The sequence below is a fragment of the Hemiscyllium ocellatum genome, chromosome 15 (genome assembly GCF_020745735.1).
Source record: "Hemiscyllium ocellatum isolate sHemOce1 chromosome 15, sHemOce1.pat.X.cur, whole genome shotgun sequence".
Lineage (NCBI taxonomy): Eukaryota > Metazoa > Chordata > Chondrichthyes > Orectolobiformes > Hemiscylliidae > Hemiscyllium > Hemiscyllium ocellatum.
In genome coordinates, this window is record NC_083415.1 from 45,533,415 (window position 1) to 45,557,602 (window position 24,188).

Sequence of the window (24,188 nt, forward strand, 5' to 3'; positions counted from 1 at the left end):
TGTATTTTCTGCCTGACAGAAGAGCATTGCTGTGAGGAACTAACAATATAGGGACAATCAATAGGGAACACAAGCAAGGCTATGAAGAATGATGGTACCAGGATTAGGAGGAAGAGCTGGCTTGAACATAGATTAGTTAGCTAGAGGTGCTGATATGTGGAATTGTGATGTTGTGGCAGTAACAGAGACCTGGCTGAAGGAAGGACAGGAGTGTGTGTTAAACATCCGTGATACAAGCTGTTGAGGTGTTACCCAAAAGGAGTACTTCAACCTTCTATGGGCAGCGACATTATTCTTCCAGATGAGTGTATTCATTATTTCTTAAACAGTACCCTATTATGTTCAAATAAAAGATTGATTGAAACAATACTTCGCCTTCTAATGAATGCTTTCCATGGGGAGGGGGGAAATAATAAAACAAAATAAGCCTTTATATCTATTCACTATTTTGTTTTACAACCTGTGGCATTGTTTACAAAGGGTTAACAGCGCTGGAGGGAACATTACTTTGATTATTTGTGAGAGTTGATTGACTTGGAGGGTGGGGATGTGCAGAGAGTGAGGGCAGCATCAGGGGCGGAACCATAGGCTCAGGGAACGGTTTGTGTTGGTGCGGCCCTGGGGGGGACGGTTCTGTTGACGGACCGGAAGTGGCCGGAGTGTATTAGCTGTTGCTCCAGGTATTTTCCGGTTCGTATCGCGGGGAGTGGGAATGGTTTGGTTTCAAAACAAAATTAGGGGTGAAAGGGCGGCGGAGGACGGGGAGTGAGTGAGAGGGAGGAGTGTCGATCGGGTGGAGGGCTCCGGGTGGGTGAGAATGTTCAGATCTGGAGCTGTTTTCTCTCACAGAATCCCCTGCATTGTGTAAACAGGCCATTCAGCCCAACGGGTCCACACTGACCCTCTTAAGAGCTGCGCACCCAGATCCATCCTCCACAGCCTGTCCCTATATAATCCCGTATTTCCCCATGGCTTACCCAGCCTTGCACAACCCTGAATGCTGTGGGGCAATTTACCACAGCTCACCCACCCACACATCCCTGAACACTCCGATCCTCCCTAAACTGCACATCCCTGGATACTCTGGTCAGTTTACCACAGCTCACCCACTCACACATCCCTGAACACTCCAAACCACCCGAGCCTGCACATCCCTAGACGCTATGGGATAATTTAGCATGGTCAACCCACTCTAATCTGCACATCCCTGGACTGTGGGAGGAAACCCACACAGGCAGAAGGAGAATGTGCAAATTCCACACAGACAAGTCACCCAAGAATGGAATGAACTCTAGTCCCTGGTGCTGTGGGGCAGCAGTGCTAACCACTGAGCAATCGTGTCCCCTCCCCCACCATTTTTAAAGGTAAAATTTAAAGTGGAGTGAGGGAAGAGAGGTACCTGATACAACATATTACACGCAGCTTTAACTTCACTCATCCAATTTAATTGTGTTTGTGCTCATGGCTGTGCATCTACTATGGAATTCAATACCATTAATGAAACCAAGCCACAATAGACTCTAATAAAGGTCATATATAATGGCTTCAAGAAGAACACTCAATAAATTCATAAAACTGTACAGCTCCAGATGATCCTCCTGTTAGTGGACTGGTGCAAGATTTATTTTCAAAAGCAAACTTGGATTCAGCATAAATTTATGAAGTAATCTATTTTTTTCCTTTTCCCAGATTCTGGCCAATTATGATAATCGGACTATCCAGTCAGTTGTTGGACATATTCAGTCTTATTAATCCTAACAATATGGCCAACAAAAGCTGAGGCGATTTTGTTCTGCTTTACTTTGTTCCCTAGTACAGGGAACCTGCTTGCGTCTTGAATTATAGACGACTATGTTTCTTTTAAATTGCTGTGTTTAGGACATTGTGGCTAACATTGTGAGTCAGGTGTTATTTGGTCATGTTAGAAATGCAAGCCCCTTTCAAGGTCAAATTAAATAATTCCAGAATCGGTTAAGACTGTTGACTTTGTTTTTAAGAGCTGTGTTTTTTTAGCCCCTCCCTCTTTCTCATCTTCGGTGGTCTGCATTGCTTTTGCTGGGTTTTGCACATAATTTGAGTAATTAGAAACAAGGGTGACTTAGCAGTGGTGGATATGAGGTGAAAGGTCCCACAAGTGATTTGGGGTTGTGGGAAAAAAAAGTTTGGTTGTATGTGGTAATTCCAGATAGTAAAAGAAGAGCTGGGTTCTTATTAAGGGACTGGTGTTAGAGTTGTAGTGTCTCTATCTTTGGGGTGGATGGCTCGAGTTCAAGTTTCAACTGCCTGAGATGTGTCTTTACATTTTGAACAGGTTGATTTAAAAAAAAACTGGGTTCTTTCTGTTTTTCATTGGTTATGGAAAAAAGGCAGGAAAGTGGAGTTGAGGATTGTCAGATCAGCCATGGTCTCATTGGATGACGGTGCAGACTTGATGGGCTGAATGGCCTACTTCTGCTGCTTCATGTTATGATCTTAAAGGAGATATTTGATTTCAGCATAAGGAACCGTTTGTGCTAAACTATAGATTTACAACTAAAAGCCTGTGTAATCATGAAAATCTTTTGCTACCTAATTCAACTTCAGGATACTTTTCCGTGGACCATTATTACTTTCGGTTTGGCAAAATTGACTTGTACGCCCTGCAGGGCTTCATAAATTCTTTTGATAATTTGACTGTGTTTTTTAGGAATTGGAGTATGTTTTCTTAATAATTTAAATGAATGTACATATTCTGTTTTCATTGTTGGAATTTACCTGACCTTTCACAGCAAACTGCTGAGAGGAATAAACATGCACATGACTATGGTCCTTCTCAGTTACTTAATTACATAATGCTTTCAGCAAGTAGCTAGCCTTCTGTTGGAATAGTTTTGGCACCAGTAAGCAGAAACAATTTTAATAGAACTTTTGACCAAAGTATAATGTTTGTTTCACAGTCTAATTTTTTGATGATCTTTGTTCTTGTGTAAAAGAACAGATTGAAGCATGCCAGATTGCTTAATGCCTCAGTGCCTGTACAGTTATTCAGAACGTTGTCCCTCAGGATTGATTGAATCATGTCTTATGTGCACATGTTTCATTTACGTAATTATGCCCAGGCATCTCCATGCTGGCAGAGCAATTGATATGAAGAAACTTATAAAGAAATTTGAAATGAGACTGGAATGATCTAACTAAAGGAATCGTTTTTTTTTCGCTCAGTATTCAGAGGCGAAAAGATGAAAGGAAGGAATAATTGAGACTGGTTTAGAAAGAGAATCTCAGTGGCAAAGAGGAAAAGTTTCAGAGTAAACAAAAACAATCCCTGATTGTACCATGAAGAGCTTGGGGGGGGGGGGGGAACAAATGATGTGGGCAAGGATATTGAATTAGTGGATATTCCCAAATAGGCTAGAGAAAAGCTGTGGAAGAATTTGGTAATGAAGGACAAAAATACATTTGCTCAGATAGATAGAGGTGTGGATCTGGTGAGAGTAAAATAGATTTGTGATTATTTGTATGGCACAGGAACTAGTTTAAAGTAGATTAATTGTGTGAAATGAGGGCAGCTAACAAATTCATTTTTGACGTAACTCTATCTGAATGAAGGTTGGACTAAAATGGGTAGGGTTGCTTTAAGAGATGGTGTTGAGAGTTACCAAGATAGAAAATTTGCCTAAAGCAAAAGTCATGCCAACTCAGAATAATAGGAACTTAAAGTACTACTATAACAATCAGTATGAAATGCTGTTAGTGGCCATAGTATTGAACACCGCCTATGTAAGATCCTAGTGGGGCGTAGTTTACATAAATTCGATGTTGATGCAGTGTTAAACTAAGCTGTTCTCTCTGTCTGTCAAAATACAGGTCAAAAATATGTCTACTATGGAAATGGATCAAGAACTGGCCAAAAAACTGTTCTTTGAAGGAGGCACTCTTATAATACTTGGAGTTCCTGAGGGCACTGAATTTGGCATTGATTACAACTGTTGGCAAGTTGGCCCCAAATTTAAAGGAGTGAAGATGATCCCACCAGGAATCCATTTTATGCATTGCAGTGCTGTGGACAGCAGCAATACTCTGATAACAGGGCCACGCACAGGTTGTTTCTTTCACATAAAGCAGAGGGAAGTTCTAGTGAAGCGATGGGACAAGAAGGAAGAAGAAATAGTTCTAGTTGAGGTCTCGGAAGAAGAGAGAGAACAGATAAGAGAGAATCTGACGGAACTGGACAAATGCTTGGGACCATATCCATATGCAACAATGAAAAGATGGGTTTCTTTAACCAATTTAATTACTGATCCCTTAATCCAGAAATTGCAGCCTGAAAGTGGACGGATTTGTGCATTTTCTGAAGTGCAGCCAGAGATTGCACTACCACATACAAAGGATCGCGCCCAACAGAATCTATTGCCTTATGATACCCTATGCAAGAGCTACGAAGAGGGGTTAGCCAGACTGCCCAAGATGAAAGTTAAAGCTGGTACTGAGATCAGATTCACGACCATTCCAAAACAGAAGTATCCTGAGGGAGCATCCCCAGCTGAAATTACAAAGTTTAGCATGGACTTTAGCTATGCCCTGGATACGGTAATAAAACAGCGATACCCTTTGAACTCAAAAGATATATTAGGTTGGTATGTTATAGAAAGTGTGAGCTGCTTGATAAGATGATGTTATTTGCAATTCAAAATAATGTCCATGGAGATTTAAAAATTGTATTTGGGCTTGACTTGCACTGTCTCAGAAAAGATGGTCTTTTTTGGTGATTCTATGTAGAGGATATTCCAACATAAAACAAACTCAGCCCAATTGAATGGGGGAGAGGTAAGTCTTGTTCTTGTCTGTGGAACTTGGGCTGAAAACAAGACTAAGCCCAAACTGAGTGTCTTTGTCTGTTGTAGGGATCTAAGCAAAATTAGTTTATTTTCTCTAAATCTAATTCTTTAGAATTAAACTGCAAAATTGACAATTCTGTGCTACATTATCTTTCCTGGAAAAAAGAGAATGTTCTAGTTTGAGTTGGAATGTACTGTTGGGACAATATTATATAATTTTGCTCGCATTAAACTGCTGCCTTAACATTGACCAAGAGTATGTGCTGTTGATGCCAGTTGGAAGCAGCAAAAGGATTTTTTTTAAGGGCGGCACGGTGTTGCAGTGGTCAGCACTACTGCCTCACAGCGTCAGAGACCCGGATTCAATTCCTGTCTCGGGTAACTGTCTGTGTGGAGTTTGCACATTCTCCCTGTGTCTGCGTGGGTTTCCTTTGGGTGCTCCGGTTTCCTCCCACAGTCCAAAGATGTGCAGGCTAGGTGAATTAGCCATGTTAAATTGCCCATAGTGTTAGGTGAAGGGGTAAATGTAAGGGAAGGGTCAGGGTGGGTTGCTCTTCAGAGTGTCGGTGTGGGTATATGAATAGGAAGTCTTCGAGTAAAAAGTGAGGTCTGCAGATACTGGAGATCAGAGCTGAAAATGTGTTGCTGGTTAAAGCACAGCAGGTTAGGCAGCATCCAGGGAACAGGAAATTCTGGCCTGAAACGTCGAATTTCCTGTTCCTTGGATGCTGCCTAATCTGCTGTGCTTTAACCAGCAACACATTTTCAGCTCAGATATGAATAGGAAGGGCTTGGAGAGATATGGACCGGGTGCTGGCAGGTGGGACTAGATTGGGTTGGGATATCTGGTTGGCGTGGACAGGTTGGACAGAAGGGTCTGTTTCCATGCTGTATATCTCTATGATTGATCATGATGGACAAAATGTGATAAAATTTTTTTAGATAAGCCTGCCAATTTATTTTTGTTATGATTTGATCTTGCTCCATGCAAGCAAATGATGAACAAAAATTCAAGTAGTAAATATATTTCTACAGGTCAGTAACCCAGGAGATTATCTTAAGTTCTCTGAAATTTTAATTCCAGTTTTATTCGTAAATGGGTTCCGATTGGATAAAAAATTTCCTTGAAGGTAGGAGATAGAGGGTGGTGGTAGAGGGTTATTTTTTTCGATTGGAGTTCAGTGACCAATAGTGTGCCACAAGGTTTGGTGCTGAGTCCACTGCTTTTCCTCATTTTAATAAATTACTTGGATATGAATATAGGAGACATGGTTGGTTAGTTAGTTTGCAGATTACACCAAAATATGCTGTGTAGAGGACAGCATATTGAGTTGGAATATACTGATATAAAAGATTATCTCTGAGTATTATGGGACTTTGATTAGCTGAGTTGAGGAGTGGCAGATGAAGTTTAATTTAGATAAATATGAAGTGTTGCATTTTGGGAAGGCGAACTAGGGCAGGACTTATACAGTTAATGATGGGACCTTAGGGAGTATTGTTGAATAAAGAGACTCTGGGGTTACGGTGCATAGTTCCTTGAAAGTGGAATCGCAGGGCAACAGGGTGGTGAAGGAGGTGTTTGGCACATTGTCTTCATTGCCAGACATTGAGGATAGGAGTTGGGATGTCATGTATAGGACACTGGTGAGGCCACTTTTAAAATACTGCATACAATTCTGGTTGCTCTTTGATAGGAACAATGTTGTTAAACTTGAGAGGCTGTAAAAAAAGATTTACAAGAATGTTGCCGGGACTGGAGGGTTTGCACTATAGGGAGAGGCTGAGTGGGCCGTGCTGTTTTCCCTGGAGCTTTGGTTGCTGAGGGTTGAACTTATAGAGGTTTATAAAATCATGAAGGGCATGGATAGGATAATAGACAAGGTCTTTTCCCTGGGTTGGGGGAATTCAGAACTTGAGGACGTCGGTTTAGGGTGAAAGGGGAAAGATTTAAAATAGACTTAAGGGGCAACGTTTTCATGCAGATTAGTACACGTATGGAATGAGCTGTCAGAGGGAATGGTGGAGGCTGGTATAATTACAACATTTAAAAGGCATCTGGATCGGTATATGAATAGGAATGGATTCAGAGGGATATGGGCCTGGTGCTTGCAGGTAGGAGTAAATTAGGCTAGGATATCTGGTTGGCATGGGTGGGTTGGACCAAAGGGTCTGTTCTGTGCTGTACGTTCCTATGACTCTGTGACCTGTACGGTGGAAGCAGTTCAGAGTTGTGGGTTATGGTTGGGTCAGCTGACACAGTACAATAGTCATAGGAAATCACAGGCAATGTCAGATACGAAGGCAGGCTCGTTAACTGATTTGCCTTTGTATTGTGGGATTTTTTTCTCAGTTACAATAAAAGTAGAAAGGCCCTGCAGCTTGTGCCCTCATACATAATCACACCTGGCATGCTCGCCATGCCACCTCATGACCTCCATGCTAAGGTTTCTTCAGTGAATGCCCCGTGACCCCTGAGGTTCTCATTCTAGGCATTGGAACTTCCATACCTATTCCTCCACTATTCACTAAATCGAAGCAATGAATGCTGCAGTAGGACATGTTTTTAAAAAGTAATCCATTTGAACGGTTCCCATTACATTCAAACTAAAATTAATTTCTGTTAAAAAACAACATATGTCAATCATCCAGAGCTTGAACTTTTAATTAGCTGAGACTGCATCAGTTGAAACCTCTTAATCATGCATAAATAAACATTGGAAATTGATTGTTGAGAACAGACTGTAAGAACTGTCAATCAAGCACGGGCTGAAGTGTTGCAAGAGAGTAACGCAAGAAAACATAATGAGGTGGCTGAGATCCTAGACATCCATACTGTCCTGAAACATATGCCCTCTGCTTGATTGATATCTCTGGCTGTCTGTTATATACCAACAATTTCACAACATTTATTACATCAGCACTTTTTTGTATTGTCCTGATGCATTCTAGCATCATTAAGACGGTTCATTGTTTCTGTGAAGTGTAGTGGGTGGACATGAAAGTGCTGTAGCCTATCATAAGGACAATATCTGATGACATGCACCTCACCGTAAGCCATGAAAGCTATGAGGGTAGATGCAGGGGCCTACTGGGCATGAGGCCATGTGACAGCTTTTTTGAAATATGTAAACTATGATTTGTGATGCTGCAAAAGTCATTGACTCCATGAACATTGAGGAGGAAAGGACATAGCCCATCTCATAATGGAGTCAACCAGGTCAAGCATTTTGGATATGGCGCAGTAACCTGAACCAATCTGCACCTTTAAAAGGCACTCCCAAAAATTGGAAAGCTCAGGAATCCTGAAATTGGGGTCTCCTGCCATTTTCTATAGTGCTTCTGAGTCGTCCCAACTTGGCAAAAAACCCAAGCCTTAATTTTGGATCTGTCTTTCATAAAGTGGTGTTTTCTTTTAGTCCAAGCTGGTTGAATCTCTCAGCTTTATTTTAACTCCTCATAAAGAGTGAGCGTCCAGCTACATCCTTGTATAGTGAACCTCAGCATCGTGCTGTCTCTGAACTGTTCCCTCATGCTAGATCCTGCCACGCAATCTTGTCTGGGATATTTTATACCTTTCTCCTTTCAAAACCTCATCCCACTGTATCCAGGTAGCAATGCTGATTGGCTATTCTTGAGACACCAACCTTTTTTATTGTATTGGAAGCAGTTTGACAGTTTAAAATACAACTCAGCATTCTCAGTTAATTCTATTACTTTGGAAACTCCAGTCTATCCACTGTTAGCTCATAGGCTGCTGCTGAATGCACACAGCTTGTATAATCTTTCCAGAAAATAATTAACCACTCAGATTTGTATCCAGTATTGTTCTGGGCACCACACTTCACAAAGAATGTGAAGGAATTGGTGATGGTGCAAAAGGGTTTCATGATGCTGGCTCCCTGGAAAAGGGGCGTCATTAATGTAGATAGATGGGGAAAGTATGGGCTGTATCCCTTGGAGAGAACCAGATTCAACAGACAGGTTCAAAATCCTAAATGGTCTGGGGAGAGTAGATAGAGGAAAAACTGTTCCCATTAATGGAATGATCAAGAACAAAATGGCATTCATTTGAGACAAATAGCAAAATAAGCATTGGTGGGATGAGGAAAAATGTTTTTATGCATCGAGTGAATGTACTGCCTGAGAGAGTGGGAGAAGCATGTTCCCTTCAGACATCTGAGAAGGCATCGACAAAGGGAAAACATTATGGAGGGCTGTGGGGAGAAAGCGAGGTGAGTTGCAGTAAATGAACAAATCCTTTCAGACAGCCAGCACAGATGCATTGGGCCAAATAGCCTCCTTCAGTGCTGTCACCATTCTATGACTACCTTTTTTGTCAAACACAGTTTATTTGTTTTAATGTATTCTATTCATCTTCAGGTGAATTGCAGTTTTCTTTTGTCTGTTTCCTGATCGGACATGTCTATGATGCGTTTGAGCACTGGAAGGATTTACTTCGTCTACTCTGTCATTCTGAGGAGGCTGTGACAAAACGAAAGGATCTCTATTCTGCTCTCATCTCAATCCTCTATCATCAACTTAATGAAATTCCTGCTGACTTCTTTGTGGATATTGTCTCCAAAGATAACTTCCTCACCACAACCTTGCAGGTAGTTTTTTCTGGATCATACCAATATGCAAAATTTATTGCACTTCACTACTTAGGGGTTATTGACTGAAATTCATAACTTATGAAGTAAAATTATTCTGAATTTAAGTTTTAGGTACGTCTGTATTTTCAAGCTTATCTAGTACTCTATTGGAGAAGTCATGAAATGTTTGCTTGTTGTTAATGTTGCTACACTGTAAATTCAAATCCTGTGATAAAACATCAGTGGGGCTTTAGTCTGTGGCAGCAGAATCAAATACTTTATACTGTTGAGAGTCAATAGTGCATTTCCATGGCTAAATTCTGGGTATTGGTCACAATGCCACTTGTGCTATCTGATGTAGTCACAACAGACCTCTTTGCTTTGCAGCAGATATAACTGTGAATTGGTTGGCAGTTTCTCACACCTTCACTGAAACTTATCTCCATATATTAACTGACTTTATGTTAGGGCCGATTAAAGTTGTTAGTCCAATATAGCAGTAGTCGGAATAGCTCAGGAATCCAAGGTAAACTAAGATATAAAGAACTGGCCTTTAATTGCATTACCAAGTGAAATAATCAATCTTCCTCTGCAATTTCCATTATTACTTATATAACTGAAGATGGATGTTGAAAATGTTTTCACTCAGTTTTTAGTCTGCTTGTCAGTAAACAATACATCACAAAAATTAAGAATGGGTTTCAACAGAAATTACACACACAAGATGTGGTGCAGGGAAGAAGTAATCAACTTTTTCTGGTGAAGTGGATCCAGATCCTGGGAATTTTTTTTAAGGATCAGTTAACATAGAGCAAATAAAAAGCCTGGGATTGATTATTTAGAGTGTTGTTGATTGTCTCAGTTGCTATGGTGGAATTTGCTATAACTGTCAAACTGTGAGTGGAAGTTTTACAGCAGGTTGTTAGGTGTGGATTAGCCTGAAGGCTCGTGAGTAAGATGAAAGCTCTTAATTTTTTTTCAACTTTGTAATTACAGAACATCAACTTGACAAAGACCTCAAGGAAGAGCTGTGTAATTGTGGTAACATTAAGTTAACAGAATGTGATTGAGGAATGTGTTCTTTTTAGATTAGATTAGATTAGATTAGATTAGATTACATACAGTGTGGAAACAGGCCCTTCGGCCCAACAAGTCCACACCGACCCGCCGAAGCGCAACCCACCCATACCCCTTCATTTACCCCTTACCTAACACTACAGGCAATTTAGCATGGCCAATTCACCTGGCCCGCACATCTTTGGACTGTGGGAGGAAACCGGAGCACCCGGAGGAAACCCACGCAGACACGGGGAGAACGTGCAAACTCCACACAGTCAGTCGCCTGAGTCGGGAATTGAACCCGGGTCTCAGGCGCTGTGAGGCAGCAGTGCTAACCACTGTGCCACCATGCCGCCCATAAAGTCTATTAAGTCCTTTCTTCCCTTCTTCACTCTATATTTAGTAGGTCGATTATATTCTGACATGAGAGCCAAAAAGAGATGTTACTGGCTACTGCGGGAGTTTTGCTTGGATGTTCAAGTTCTATTTTTCATTCATTGGTTATTTATGTCACTGGCTGGGCAAGCATCTATTGTCCATGCACATGAGTTACCTTCTGGGACTGCTGCATTTCATTTGGTGTAAATAGGCCCACAATTTTGTTCGGGAGGGAGTTGCAGGATTTTCACTCATCACTGTTCCTTCATGGTTGCTATATTTCCAAGTGAGGATGATGGTGACTTGTAGGAGGTGTTTGCATATACCTGCTCGCATTGTCCTTCTGGGAAGTACTAATCATGACTTGGGAAGGTACTGTCAAAAGAGCGGCAATGAAATTATGCAGTGCATCTTGTAGGTGGTACACACTGATACTGAATGTGAGTGGTGAAGGGACTAGATGTCTGTGGATATGGTGTCAGAAAAGTGGCTGTTTTGTCCTGCACTGTGTCAGGCTTCTTGGGTTTTGTTGGAACTGCACTCCAGGCAAGTTAGAAGTGTTGTATCACAGTCTTGTGCCTTTCGATGGTGGATAGGCCTTGGGAAATTGCAGGTGAGTTAATTGCTGCAGGATGCTAAGACTCAGACCTGTTCTTGTAGACAGCGTATTGAAATGGCTATTCTACTTCAGTTTTTGGTCAATGATATCCTAAAGATGATGATAGTGGGAGTTCAGTGTTGGTGATGACATTACCTGCTAAAGCATGATGTTTGGATTCTCTGTTGTAGTCGATAGCGCTTGTGTAGCATAAATGTCACTTGCTGCTAGTCTTTAAAACCTGAATATTATCCAGGTCTTGCTGCATTTGGGCATAATACTTAGGTATCTGGGAAGTTGCGAATTGTGCAAGCATCAGCAAGTATCCCTTTCTCTGACCTTATTGTGGAAGTCATTCAAGAAGTAGCTGATGATGGTTGCGCCTAGGGTCCTACCATGAGGAGCACCTGTAGAGATGTCCTGGAGCTGAAATGACTGATCTCTAACAACCACAACCATCTTCCTTTGTGCCATGTATGACTCCAACCAGTGGAAAGGTTTCCTTCTGATTCCAATTGACTCTCTTTTTAGGGCTCATTGATGCCATATTCAGTCAAATGCAGCCATTGTTTCAAGGGAAGTCATTTGGACCAGAGGAATTCAACTCTTTAGTCTATATTTTGGGTCTGTAGATTGTGAAGGAGCAAAAATGGCCTTTAGTAGAGTGATATGGTCTTCTTGTCGGATGTGGGAGTTTAAAGAGAATTTAAGGGTTACTGCAGATTATATCTGCCATAAATGCTGTTGGATGCAAATCTTATCAGATCGAGTGGATCGGTTGGAGAGACAGATAGAGGTGATGAGGAATTTACAACAGCAATAGTATGTGATGGATGGCAGTTACAGGAAGGGGAGAAAGTCTCAGATACAGTCACATAGATGGGTTAACTCCAGGAAGGGTAAGAGAGGTAGGCACCTAGGGCAGGAGTCTTTTGTGAATATACCCATTTCAAACAGGTATACTGTTTTGGAAAATGTAGTAGGTGATGGAATCTCAGGGGAACGTAGCACAAACAGCCAAGTTTCTGGTATTGACACTGGCTCGAATGCAATGAGGGGTACGTTGGCTTCCAAGAGATCAATTGTGTTAGGGGATTCTGTTGTCCGAGGTACAGACAGGCGTTTCTGTGGCCAGCAGAGAAAAAGCTGAGTGGTGTGTTTTTTCCCTGGTGCCAGGATCAAGGATGTCTCAGAGAGGGTGCAGAATTTCCTCACGAGGGAGAGGGACCAGCAAGAGGTCATTGTCCACATTGGAACCAACTATATAGGAAGGAAAAAGGTTGAGATTCTGAAGGGAGATTACAGAGAGTTAGGTAGAAATTTAAAAAGGAGGTCCTCAAAGGTGGTAATATCTGGATTACTCCCAGTGCTACGACCTAGTGAGGGCAGAAATAGGAGGATAGAGCAGATGAATGCATGGTTGAGGAGCTAGTGTATGGGAGAAGGATTCACATTTTTGGGTCATTGGAATCCCCTTTTGGGTAGAAGCGACCTGTACAAGAAGGACGGATTGCACCTAAATTGGAAGGGGATTAATATACTGGCAGGGAGATTTGCTCAATCTGCTCGGGAGGATTTAAACTAATAAGGTGGAGGGATGGGACCAAGGGAGATAGTGAGGAAAGAGATCAGTCTGAGACTGGTACAGTTGAGAAGAGAAATGAGTCAAACAGGGCAGGCAGGGACAAGGTAGGAGGGATAAATTAAACTGCATTTATTTCAATGCAAGGGGCCTAACTGAGAAGGCAGATGAACTCAGGGCATGGTTAGGAACATGGGACTGGGATATCATAGCAATTACAGAAACATGGCTCAGGGATGGGCAGGACTGGCAGTTTAATGTTCCAGGATACAAATGCTACAGGAAGGAGGTCTTTAAAGAGAGGCAAGAGAGGAGGGGGAGTGGCATTTTTGGTAAGGGATAGCAATGCAGCTGTGCTGAGGGAGGATATTCCCTGAAATACATCCAGGGAAGTTATTTGGATGGAACTGAGAAATAAGAAAGGGATGGTAACCTTATTGGGATTGTATTATAGACCCACTAATAGAGGGAAATTGAGAAACAAACTTGTAAAGAGATCTCAGCTATCTGTAAGAATAATAGGATAGTTTTGGTAGGGGATCTTAACTTTCAAAACATCGACTGGGACTGCCATAGTGTTAAAGGTTTAGATGGAGAGGAATTTCTTAAATGTGTACAAGACAATTTTCTGATTCAGTATGTGGATGTACCTACTAGAGAAGGTGCAAAGCTTGACCTACTCTTGGGAAATAAGGCAGGGCAGGTGACTGAGGTGTCAGTGGGGGAGCACTTTGGGACCAGCGACTATAATTCTATTCATTTTAAAGTAGTGATGGAAAAGGATAGACCAGATTTAAAAGTTGGAGAAAGACCAATTTTGATGGTATTCGGCAAGAATTTTTGAAAGCTGATTGGAGGCAGATGTTCGCAGGTAAAGGGACGGCTGGAAGATGGGAAGACTTCAGATATGAGATAACAAAAATCCAGAGAAAGTATATTCCTGTCAGGGTGAAAGGAAAGGCTGGTAGGTGTAGGGAATGCTGGATGACTAAAGAAATTGAGGGTTTGCTTAAGAAAAAGAAGGAAGCATATGTCAAGTATAGACAGGATAGATCAAGTGAATCCTTAGAAGAGTATAAAGAAAGTAGGAGTATACTTAAGAGGGAAATCAGGAGGGCAAAAAGAGGACATGAGATAGCTTTGGCAAATAGAATTAAGGAGAATCCAAAGGGTTTTTACAAATCTATTAAGAACAAAAGGGTAACTAGGGAGAGAATAGGGCCCCTCAAAGATCAGCAAGGTGGCCTTTGTGTGGAGCCACAGAAAATGGGGTAGATACTAAATGAATATTTTGCATCAGTATTTACTGTCGAAAAGGATATAGACTGTAGGGAAATAGATGGTGACATCTTGCAAAATGTCCAGATTACAGAGGAGGAAGTGCTGGGTGTCTTGAAATGGGTAAAAGTGGATAAATCCCCAGGACTTGATCGGGTGTACCCGAGAACTTTGTGGGAAGCCAGAGAAGTGATTGCTGGGCCACTTGCTGAGATATTTGTATTATTGATAGTCACAGGTGGGGTGCCGGAAGACTGGAGGGAGGTTGGCAAACGTAGTGCTACTGTTTAAGAAGGGTGGTAAAGACAAGCCAGGGAACTATAGACCGGTGAGCCTGACCTCAGTGATGGGCAAGTTGTTGGAGGGAATCCTGAGGGACAGGATGTACATGTATTTGGAAAGGCAAGGACTGATTAGGGATAGTCAATATGGCTTTGTGCGTGGGAAATTATGTCTCACAAACTTAATTGAGTTTTTTGAAGAAGTAACAAAAGATTGAGGGCAGAGCAGTAGATGTGATCTATGTGGACTTCAGTAAGGCATTCGACAAGTTCCCCATGGGATACTGATTAGCAAGGTTAGATCTCATAGAATACGGGGAGAACTAGCCATTTGGATACAGAATTGGCTCAAAGGTAGAAGACAGAGACTGGAGGCCTGTGACCAGTGGAGTGCCAAAAGGATTGGTCCTGGGTCCTTAACCTTTTATCATTTTCATAAATTATTTGGTGCGAGCATAAGAGGTACAGTTAGTAAGTTTGCAGATGACATCAAAATTGGAGGTGTAGTGGACAGCGAAGAGGGTTACATCAGATTACAACAGGATCTGGACCAGATGGGCCAATGGGCTGAGAAGTGGCAGATGGAGTTTAATTCAGATAAATGTGAGATGCTACATTTTGGGAAAGCAAATCAGAGCAGGACTTATACACTTAATGGTAAGGTCCTAGGGGGTGTTGCTGAACAAAGAGACCTTAGAGTGCAGGTTCATAGCTCCTTGAAAGTGGAGTCACAGGTAGATAGGATAGTGAAGGCAGCGTCTGGTATGCTTTCCTTTATTGGTCAGAGTATTGAGTACAGGGGTTGGGAGATCATGTTGCGGCTGTACAGGACATTGGTTAGGCCACTGTTGGAATATTGCATGCAGTTCTGGTCTCCTTCCTATCGGAAAGATGTTGTGAAACTTGAAAGAGTTCGGAAAAGATTTACATGGATGTTGCGAGGGTTGGAGGATTTGAGCTATAGGGAGAGGCTGAACAGGCTGGGGCTGTTTTCCCTGGAGCGTCGGAGGCTGAGGGGTGACCTTATAGAGGTTTACAAAATTGAGGGGCATGGATAGGATATATGGACAGTCTTTTCCCTGGGGTCGGGGAATCCCGAACTAGAGGGCATAGGTATAGGGTGAGAGGGGAAAGATATAAAAGAGACCTAAGGGGCAACTCTTTCATGCAGAGGGTGGTACGTGTATGAAATGAGCTGCCAGAGGATGTGGTGGAGGCTGGTGCTGTTGCAACATTTAAGAGGCATTTGGATGGGTATATGAATAGGAAGGGTTTGGAGGGTTAAGGGCTGGGTGCTGGTAGGTTGGACTAGATTTAGTTGGGATATCTGGTTGGCATGGACGGGTTCGACCAAAGGGTCTGTTTCCATGCTGTACATCTCTATGACTCTATTTGAATCAAGGTTGTAATGAGGTCAGGGACTGAGTGGTTCTGATGGAACTGAAGTTGAGTATAGTGAACAGGTTATAGCTGAGTCAATGCTGTTTGATAGTACAGTCGGCAATACCTTACACCACTTTATGATAAGATGGGTGAGACTAATGGGTTAGTAAGCAAGATTGGATTTGCCCTGCTTTTTGTCAGCAGGACATATCTGGGCAAAGTCCCATATTATCAGGTAGCATACTGGAACAGCTTGTGGCATCAGCAGATTGTCACCTTAGTTTTCAGTTTGCATGGTGCTGGTCCTAGCATGCGCTCCTGCACTCTTCTTTGAAGCAGGTTTGATCACTGGCTTGATGGTAATGATAAAGTTGGGTATGTGCTAGGCTATGAAGTTGCAGTTTGTGATGGAGTATAATTCTGCTGCTGATGACATACAGTATTTCATGGATGCTCAGCCACATAACATGGTGTAGAGTATCCTTAATATAGATAAATCTGTAGCATTTCAAGTTGTTTGCATTTCAAATTGATAACACTGTGATGCTGGTCCTTCTTTATTCATGTCTCTTGCATTAGAGGATACCTCTTGTGTTGATGGGAAGGATCAGTTTTGATGGCTTTGCAGGCATGACTGTATATGCCCTTCCCATATATTTGACTGGATGAACATGTCCATCTGGAATCAATAGTCTGTAGTTTCTCAGGGTTCTGAATTTACTGCTTTGAAGTCTTCAATATACTGAATTATGTAGACTGTCTTCATTGCATATTCCGCATTGCAAATTAAACATTGATATCAAAGAGTCTTTCTACTGTACAGCTTACCCTGATTCTATTTGTCCTAATCTGTCTTGCTGTGCAGTGATCCATTTTGACATTCTGGAATTTCCTATATCAATAATATGGTGATTAGTACAATTGTGCTTTTCAAAGTATGGCCTCCAGCTTGGTGCAGTCGGGCACCTTCGCTGGTAATTATGGTTTGCTATTTGACACACATGATTAATCTCTGGGGTTAGCCATAACTTATCAAATTGCTGAATGCCACGTAATAACATGCCCAGGCATCTTATCCATAGAGAATATTGTGATATCAGCTTTCTTATACACTTCAGGTTTGAGTTTGATCTATGCTAATTCATGCCTTTTCAGGCCACATTGAATCTTTGAATGCATAATTTGATAGTGTTCACGAAGATGAAGGACTTTCACTATAATACCATCCTTACATACGCCCTCTCTTGAAGCCCAACCCATTCGCAAGCATCAGGTCTTTTAGATTTTGTATGATGAATCTGATTTCATACAAATTCTTGCAGTGTGAATTGGAAATACTATTGAATATGTTTTTAAAAAAATTTAAGTACCAAATATTTATTTTTTCAGATGATTAGTTTTGTAATCGAAGTTTTATTTTTATTGGCTATTTGGTATTCCATTTGTGACAATTATTGTCTCTGTTTATGCTTAAAATTTGATGTGAATATATTACCATAAGTCTTTGTAACTCCACTTCAAATGTACCTTTTAGAAGGGTTTCTTATTTGGGTGCAGTGGTGTGTGCTAAGTAGCATTTGGGGATGAATTTCTGTGTATTGATTTAGTGTTGGAACATCTTGGCATTAGCTGCTGAAGAAATAATTTATCGATTAGCTCAAGTAAATTTGGCTTGTCAGAGGAGTTGGCCATAATCCATTTCTAACTTAATTCCAGGGATAAGTGCTTTGATTGGATGATAGTGGAACTAAAACACTGATAAAGATTTGTGCTTAACTGACTCTGTTTTTTGTACCATTGTTTATAGATTTGTTGTGATACTTAAGATTGGATAAAGAATTACCCGAGAGATTTAATTTAATAAAAATAATGCTAAAGAAAAGGAAAAGTCTATATCAGAATAGAGGCAATGTGAGGTGATCCAGCAATTTCAGATTAATTCTTAATTGTGTGTACATATATTTCATGAAATGTGTTTGTGGCATGTATTCCATATTCTGTTGTTATACTGGGTAGACATTCAATGTCTCATGCATACTCTCTGTCTCTTTTCTGAAGCACATTAAGTATCACACACAAATCTTGGTCTTATGAGAAGAAAAATAAGCTGTCCAGCGAAGTTCTGCAGTTTGAAATTGTGAAGTTAGATCTTTGGGTTTGTCGCATTTGTCTATCTGTTGACTGTATCTATTTGCAGTATTTGCTGGTTTGCATTTGCACGAAACCAATCTAAAATGCAGCACTATTTATTAACCAGCACCTATGGGACCAGGAGTGTGTTGGTTCATCAAGTATTCTGATTGATCAAGAGATCCACATAAACAATGTAAAAACACACACTCAGGAATAGGAATGTAATGCAGGGAGTACATACATCACTGTTGTACGTAATTTAAGCGATTTATGCTGTTAATAATGTTAATTTGCGTTAACTAAAACTTACTGGCTGAGAGCCTTCTCACTCTCACTTGACTACTTGGAGATTGTGTAAACTTCTGATATTTGAAGTATATAATTTTTGCCTGTTTTTGATGGTTCTGATTAAAACAGTTTCCTCGACTTTGTCAGAAAAATACAGAGGAACCTCTATTATCTGGCATTCGATTAACCGAATTTCGGATTATCCGACAAGTTCACACAGTCCCAATGCATGGCTAACTATGTTTTCTGGCGTCAATTATCTGGCACTTGATTAACCAAACAAAATACTCGCCGTCCATAATCTTCGGACAATCAAGATTCCTCTGTAAACAGTTTTGAATCAATACAGATTTGTAACTGTACTTCAGTAACATGCTGGATCATTTCTCTCTTATCCTAACATTTTGATTTTGAGGAATGTAACACATTGTGGTCCTGTGCTAACATCTTGACAGGGATTAAGTTCTCCCAACTATATCTGCCAACCTGATGTAGGTTACGGTTTGTGAGAGGCAGGTGTTACGCTGTCTTTCATGGTCCATTTTTCCTTATTGGTCCAATTTTATTTATTGTTGCCCAGATTCAATGGTTTAGTATGCTCTGCTCATCGTTGTACCTTTTTGTGTGTATTTTTAAAGGAAATAATGCTCCGATATTTAAAAATCTGCAGTAAACTTGGAACCAGTCTTCATTATTTATTCTCCTCTCTCTCTCTCTCTCTGCTTTATGTTGAGGTACTATGCAGAGATTACAAGAATATTGCTGACAGACTTACAAAGTTAATGTGGAAATGTTCTGGTTAGCACTTGAATTTTTTAGCTACTCATTTTATAAATAGAGGCTAGCTTTCCTCTTAAACAATTGCATTTTTGAAACTGCACATATTTTGCAGCAGAAGTTTGTGGTGCAGAAAATAAGTTTTGATACTGTCCACGAGAAAAGGTCCATTAACTGTTTATGGTGTTGGTTCTCATTTATGTAAAACTTCATTTGTTTTTCTTACCTTATGTTTTATAGTAGCAGTTTCTCTCTATGCATTTTTGCTTTGGCACTAATAAAATTGTGACATTTCCCATGATCAGTGGATTGAAGTTTTTTTTAATGTGCAAGTTGGTGACTTGAGTTTTCAGCAACATTGGAACCTGCAACTGAAGGCAGTTGTTTACATCGAGTTAATGCTATTTCCAAATGTTTAATAGGCAATTAGATTCCTTTGTTCACATTCCCAATACATCAATACATTGTGCACATAAACATGATATTTAAAAATGTATAGTTTTTTTTTCTCTGTATTGTTGGAATCAGGAACACAATGCCTGATGAGCAGGAGAAGGGCAATTTCCATAAAGATTTTAAAAAGTATTTGGTAGGTACTTGAGGATGAAATGTTTTGTGGAACTTGAGGGAATGAAGTACTTATGTGCTCTTTAAAACAACCAGATCTAAGCATGGTGGGCTGATTGACCATTTCCTTCTGAATCTGACCAGATCTATTTCTTTTTTCAGAATCAGCAAAACTCATCTGAAGTGCAAGTAGCAATGAAAAGACTTAAATGAGTTGAATTGTATTAATTTCACACTTGGTGAATTTGTTAGGGATAGAACTTTGTGGTTGTGGAAATGATTTTGTTTGTAGCTTTTCTAGGATAGGTTTGTTCATCATAAAGGATAACAAGGGTTTTTGTGGTGGAGCGGTAGTGTCCCCTATCTCTGAGCCAGAAAGCCCAGGTTGAAGTCCCACCTGCTCCAAAAGCGTGTCATAACTTCTCAACAGTTTGTATAGGAAATAGGTCAAAGTATAAAAATTGTGAAAGTGAAAAAGCATGTTTAGAATGTTGCTGCTAATTAAGTTTTGAGTTTATTTTAAATAAAGGTATCTTTAGATTTTTAATTATTTTTCCATATTCTGCCTCTAACATTTTTTTCTTTAACATTAGGAGTTTTTCTCTTACACGTGCAACCCAGATGTAGACAAAGCTCTGCAGAAGCGGGTGGAAAAATTTAAAGCTCATTTAACCAAGAAGTTCAAATGGGATTTTGATGAAGAACCTGATGATTGTGCTCCTGTGATGGTTGAGTTGCCTGAAGGACAACTGGGCTGATTTAGATCAGTTAATAAAACCTTTTGATCCATGAGCCATTTGGTAAATGTCTGTCTTTTATGTTTATCACCTTAAGTATGTAAAGTAGAAACAAGCTTGCTTATGTTTTATAAATTATTGTAAAATATTTACTCTCTATTGACAATATAAATTTGCGTGTGAAAGCACTTTTTATCTGGACATTTTTAATGGAACATGTTGGGATGAATAGATGTGTTTATTCTTCACTGTTTTTGTTAAAATTAATTGGTCTATTTACTGATCAAATGAAATACAATGCTCAAAAACTGATGCTCATTTTAGTTAAACATCCTGTCTCATTAGTTCCTTTTAGCAATCATTTGGTCCTATTTTAACTCTAAGAATAGTTACATTGTACTCTGTGCAGTTATCAAACCTAGAAATTGAATGTATTTTATTGTTGACTCTCAGTTATTCATGAACTGTAAAATAACAATTTTGCTTAATCAGTGGACCATGCAGTTGTTTTTTTTTCCTCAGCATTGTTCAAAACATTTTGACAAGGCCAAGCAATAATTATGGCATTGCAGTTACTATGTCTTCTCTGTTTTTTACGACCAATTGAGGAAGGGTGATTCAGCTCCTCTCTTTTTAACCCCCACTTGGTTGGTTGCAGCAGATTTTGTTTTTTTAACTTTCTCTCACTGCAATTAATACATAGTACCATTCAAAATCAATGATTTAATTTTGAGATTTTCTTGAACGAAATAAAGATGTTTTTTATTATCTACAAGCCCTGAGGTAAAATAATAAAATGCAGCATCAGACATAGATATAAGATTCAAAAAAAGAGAGGTTGTCTGGACTCTCAAGAAGAATGAAGGCTGGATGATTTAAAGTAATTGGAATCCTTGAGATGTTGCATCTTTAACTTGGGGACAATGTAATTGTTGCCTTGGATTCTCAGCAGGAACAGATTCTGTAGGAATCCTTGTGAATGTTCTTGGTGAACGAATGATTGTTTTCTCGAATTCCTTTTTCACTGGGAGCCATGTTCTGACATGATGTCAAGGAACCAGAAGAGAGAGAGCCTTCATTCCATCATTCCTTTTCTATTCCATTTTACCAAGGTAGACAGGCAGGAGGCTGGAAGAACACAGCAAGCCAGGCAGTATCAGGAGGTGCAGAAGTCGACGTTTAGGGTGTAACCCTTCTTCAGTACTTTACCAAGGAGCAGCTTGCTGTACAGTTCAATGTGTTCATGTGCAGGAGCAGAGATATCTTGCTACAATTATACAGGGCCTTGGTGAGATTATACCTGAAGTATTATGTGCAGTTTTGGTCACCTCTGAGCAAGGATGTTCTGGTGATGGAGGGAGTGCAATTTTATTTGGGGCTAAAGGGATCAAAGCATATGCAAAAATTGGGAACGACGTTTGAGTTAGATGATCAGCCAGGTTCGAATGGATCGCTCCTTTTTTCAATGTTTCTATATTCACTAGAATTATGAAGAATGGAGGGGGGGGGGTTGATCTCACATAAACTATAAAATTCTAATAGAACTTGATGGTACATGCAGGAAGAATATTCCTGATGACTGGGGAATCCATAACTGGGGGTCAAACAGTCTAAGGAAATGGGGCAAGCCATTTAGTACTGAGATGAGGAGAAATTTCTTCACCAGGCAGTGGTAAGCCTGTGGAATTCACTGCCACAGAAAATGGTTGAGGCCAAAGCATTGTATGTTTTCAAGAAGGAGTTGAATGTAATTCTTAGGGCTAAAGAGAATAGGGGGAGAGTGGGAGCAAGATTCTGAGTTTAATGACCAGCCATGATTATATTAAATGGCAAAGCTGCTCCTATTCTGTTTTTCTCAGTGTATGTTCCTGAGTCTTGGTTCATTGTCTTTCAAAGCTGAGTAACTTGCAGGTGAACAATATGTGAAATGATCATACAAGGGTGAATTCAAATAGGACGTACAGATCTGAGTTTATTGATACCTGGCTTAATTGCCTGGTTTCAATGTATTTAAATAAAAATTATAATTTTAGTTCAGCTGGCTTCCTGGAATTGTTTTAAGTGATCCGGCAGCCATTTTTATTCAATTTTAAGTCAGTTTTTATTCAATTTTAAGAACATTTTAGTTTGTGTAAGATCTTAGGTACAGCAATCACATGATAAAAGGTGAATATTAATAGTCCATTTTTTTCTGCCACTATCATAACACAGCTTCCACATTGGTCATAGCCAGCATATTTGTTCATTTCTCTTTCGATTCAGTTTTGTATACCTTGATACAGTTAGCAGTTTGTATTAGCCCGGGCGCATGTGTGCTGCATTAACCAAGCTTAAAGCTGTTTTCTCACATAATCTTCAAATTGCAGTGGTATGGACACTTAGTAAACATAATAGAAATCGTTAAAAATTCCAACTTCTCATATTGGCCGTCAGTTGAATTAAGAATGAAGCAATTTGCTTTTCAATATTAAATGTCTGGAACAGGTTTGTATCTTTTTCACACAACAGCACTGATGCTTTATAAAGCATCAGAGGTGTCTGTGAATCTGGCTGGCATGAACATCTTTCTTTTTTGTAGTTTCTAAATAGTCTTATTAGTGGTAGAAGCCTGACAGTGAGGAAGCAAACCAATCAGCCCATTAAGTCCATACCAACAACCCTCCCCCACTGGAGAATATCCCAACCAGACCAACTCCCATACCCTAGCTCTGTAACCCTGCATTTCCCATGGCTAACCCATCTTGCCAGCACATCCCTGAGCACTATGGGTAATTTAACATAGCCAATCCATCTATTTTGCACCTCTTTGCACTGTGAGAGGTAACCTGTGCAGGCATAGCAAAAATATGTAAACTCCACACACACAGTCACTGGAGGGTGGAATCAAACCCAGGTCCCTAAAACTGTGGTGAAGCAGCACTTAAGGTTTATTCAGAATGCAGCAAAATGTTGACTGACCCTCTAATGAATATTTGCCATTTACTTGGCAAGTTCAGGAGTTCCATCAGGAGCTGTCAGTTTTGAGAAGGATATGTCTTGATGTATAGGATAGTGAAGTTTGATTGTAGATTTATCTTTGTGACGTCTTTAGAATGCAACAGGCTATGTCTTTCAACCTGCTCGTAAGCTTTTCATTGAGTCCTTCTACAGATAATCCAAGCCTGTGCAACCAGATACCATCTGGACATCATTGCTTCACACATGAATATTTAGAAATTGTACAAAATATAATTCTAAGGTCTGCCTTTTGCTTTAATTGTAATACTTGCATCAGTTACAATTACAGACTAAATTGGCTGTGCCGTTCTAAAAGGGAATTTCAGCTTAGGTGAGGTCGAAAAACGCACAGGGTCGAAGAGTGTTTTCACACCCTTCACACTTTATTAACCTTGCCTCTGTGATCATAGGATCATGATACTTTGCAAAGCCCAATGATCAGTAATCACATTCATAACAAAACACTGGTCCTCAACTTCTAGTTAACTACAACACCTTGTCTGAGCCCCATCTCCTGTTTTCTTATATTGACTCGCGCTTAGTATCTTATCAGTCCTTATTATATGTATTTTTATACAGCCTGTTCAGATTTGTTATGACATACTTCTGTAGCAGGTGCAAGTTGAACTGCGACCTCCTGGCCCAGAAGTAGGGATATATCACTCCCAGCTTGTCTCTGTACCCTGTTAGCTAAAATCCTGTTTTTGTCTATCTGATT

General features: G+C 40.2%; 1 protein-coding gene across 4 annotated transcripts; it reads left to right on the plus strand.

Moving 5' to 3' along the window:
• Positions 1 to 623: 623 nt before the first annotated feature.
• On the plus strand, positions 624 to 21,248 carry aar2 (AAR2 splicing factor). Of its 4 annotated transcripts, none has more exons than XM_060836085.1 (4): positions 624 to 680; positions 3,847 to 4,612; positions 9,201 to 9,430; positions 20,330 to 21,248. In XM_060836085.1, exons 2-4 carry the CDS (start codon positions 3,856 to 3,858, stop codon positions 20,492 to 20,494), a joined length of 1,152 nt encoding a protein of 383 aa, XP_060692068.1. In that variant the 5' UTR covers positions 624 to 680; positions 3,847 to 3,855; the 3' UTR covers positions 20,495 to 21,248. The 4 variants fall into 4 exon arrangements, with proteins under 4 accessions (XP_060692068.1, XP_060692072.1, XP_060692069.1 ...); XM_060836089.1 differs by lacking the exon at positions 624 to 680 and adding an exon at positions 787 to 807; XM_060836086.1 differs by lacking the exon at positions 624 to 680 and adding an exon at positions 818 to 1,364.
• Positions 21,249 to 24,188: the final 2,940 nt, after the last annotated feature.

Bases quoted from the DNA above. Each gene is read 5' to 3' on its own strand.
- aar2 (XM_060836085.1), top strand. From the start codon at position 3,856: ATGTCTACTATGGAAATGGATCAAGAACTGGCCAAAAAACTGTTCTTT. The intron at 4,613-9,200 runs GTTGGTATGTTA...ATTCATCTTCAG, and splicing joins GAACTCAAAAGATATATTAG to GTGAATTGCAGTTTTCTTTT. The intron at 9,431-20,329 runs GTAGTTTTTTCT...CTTTAACATTAG, and splicing joins TCCTCACCACAACCTTGCAG to GAGTTTTTCTCTTACACGTG.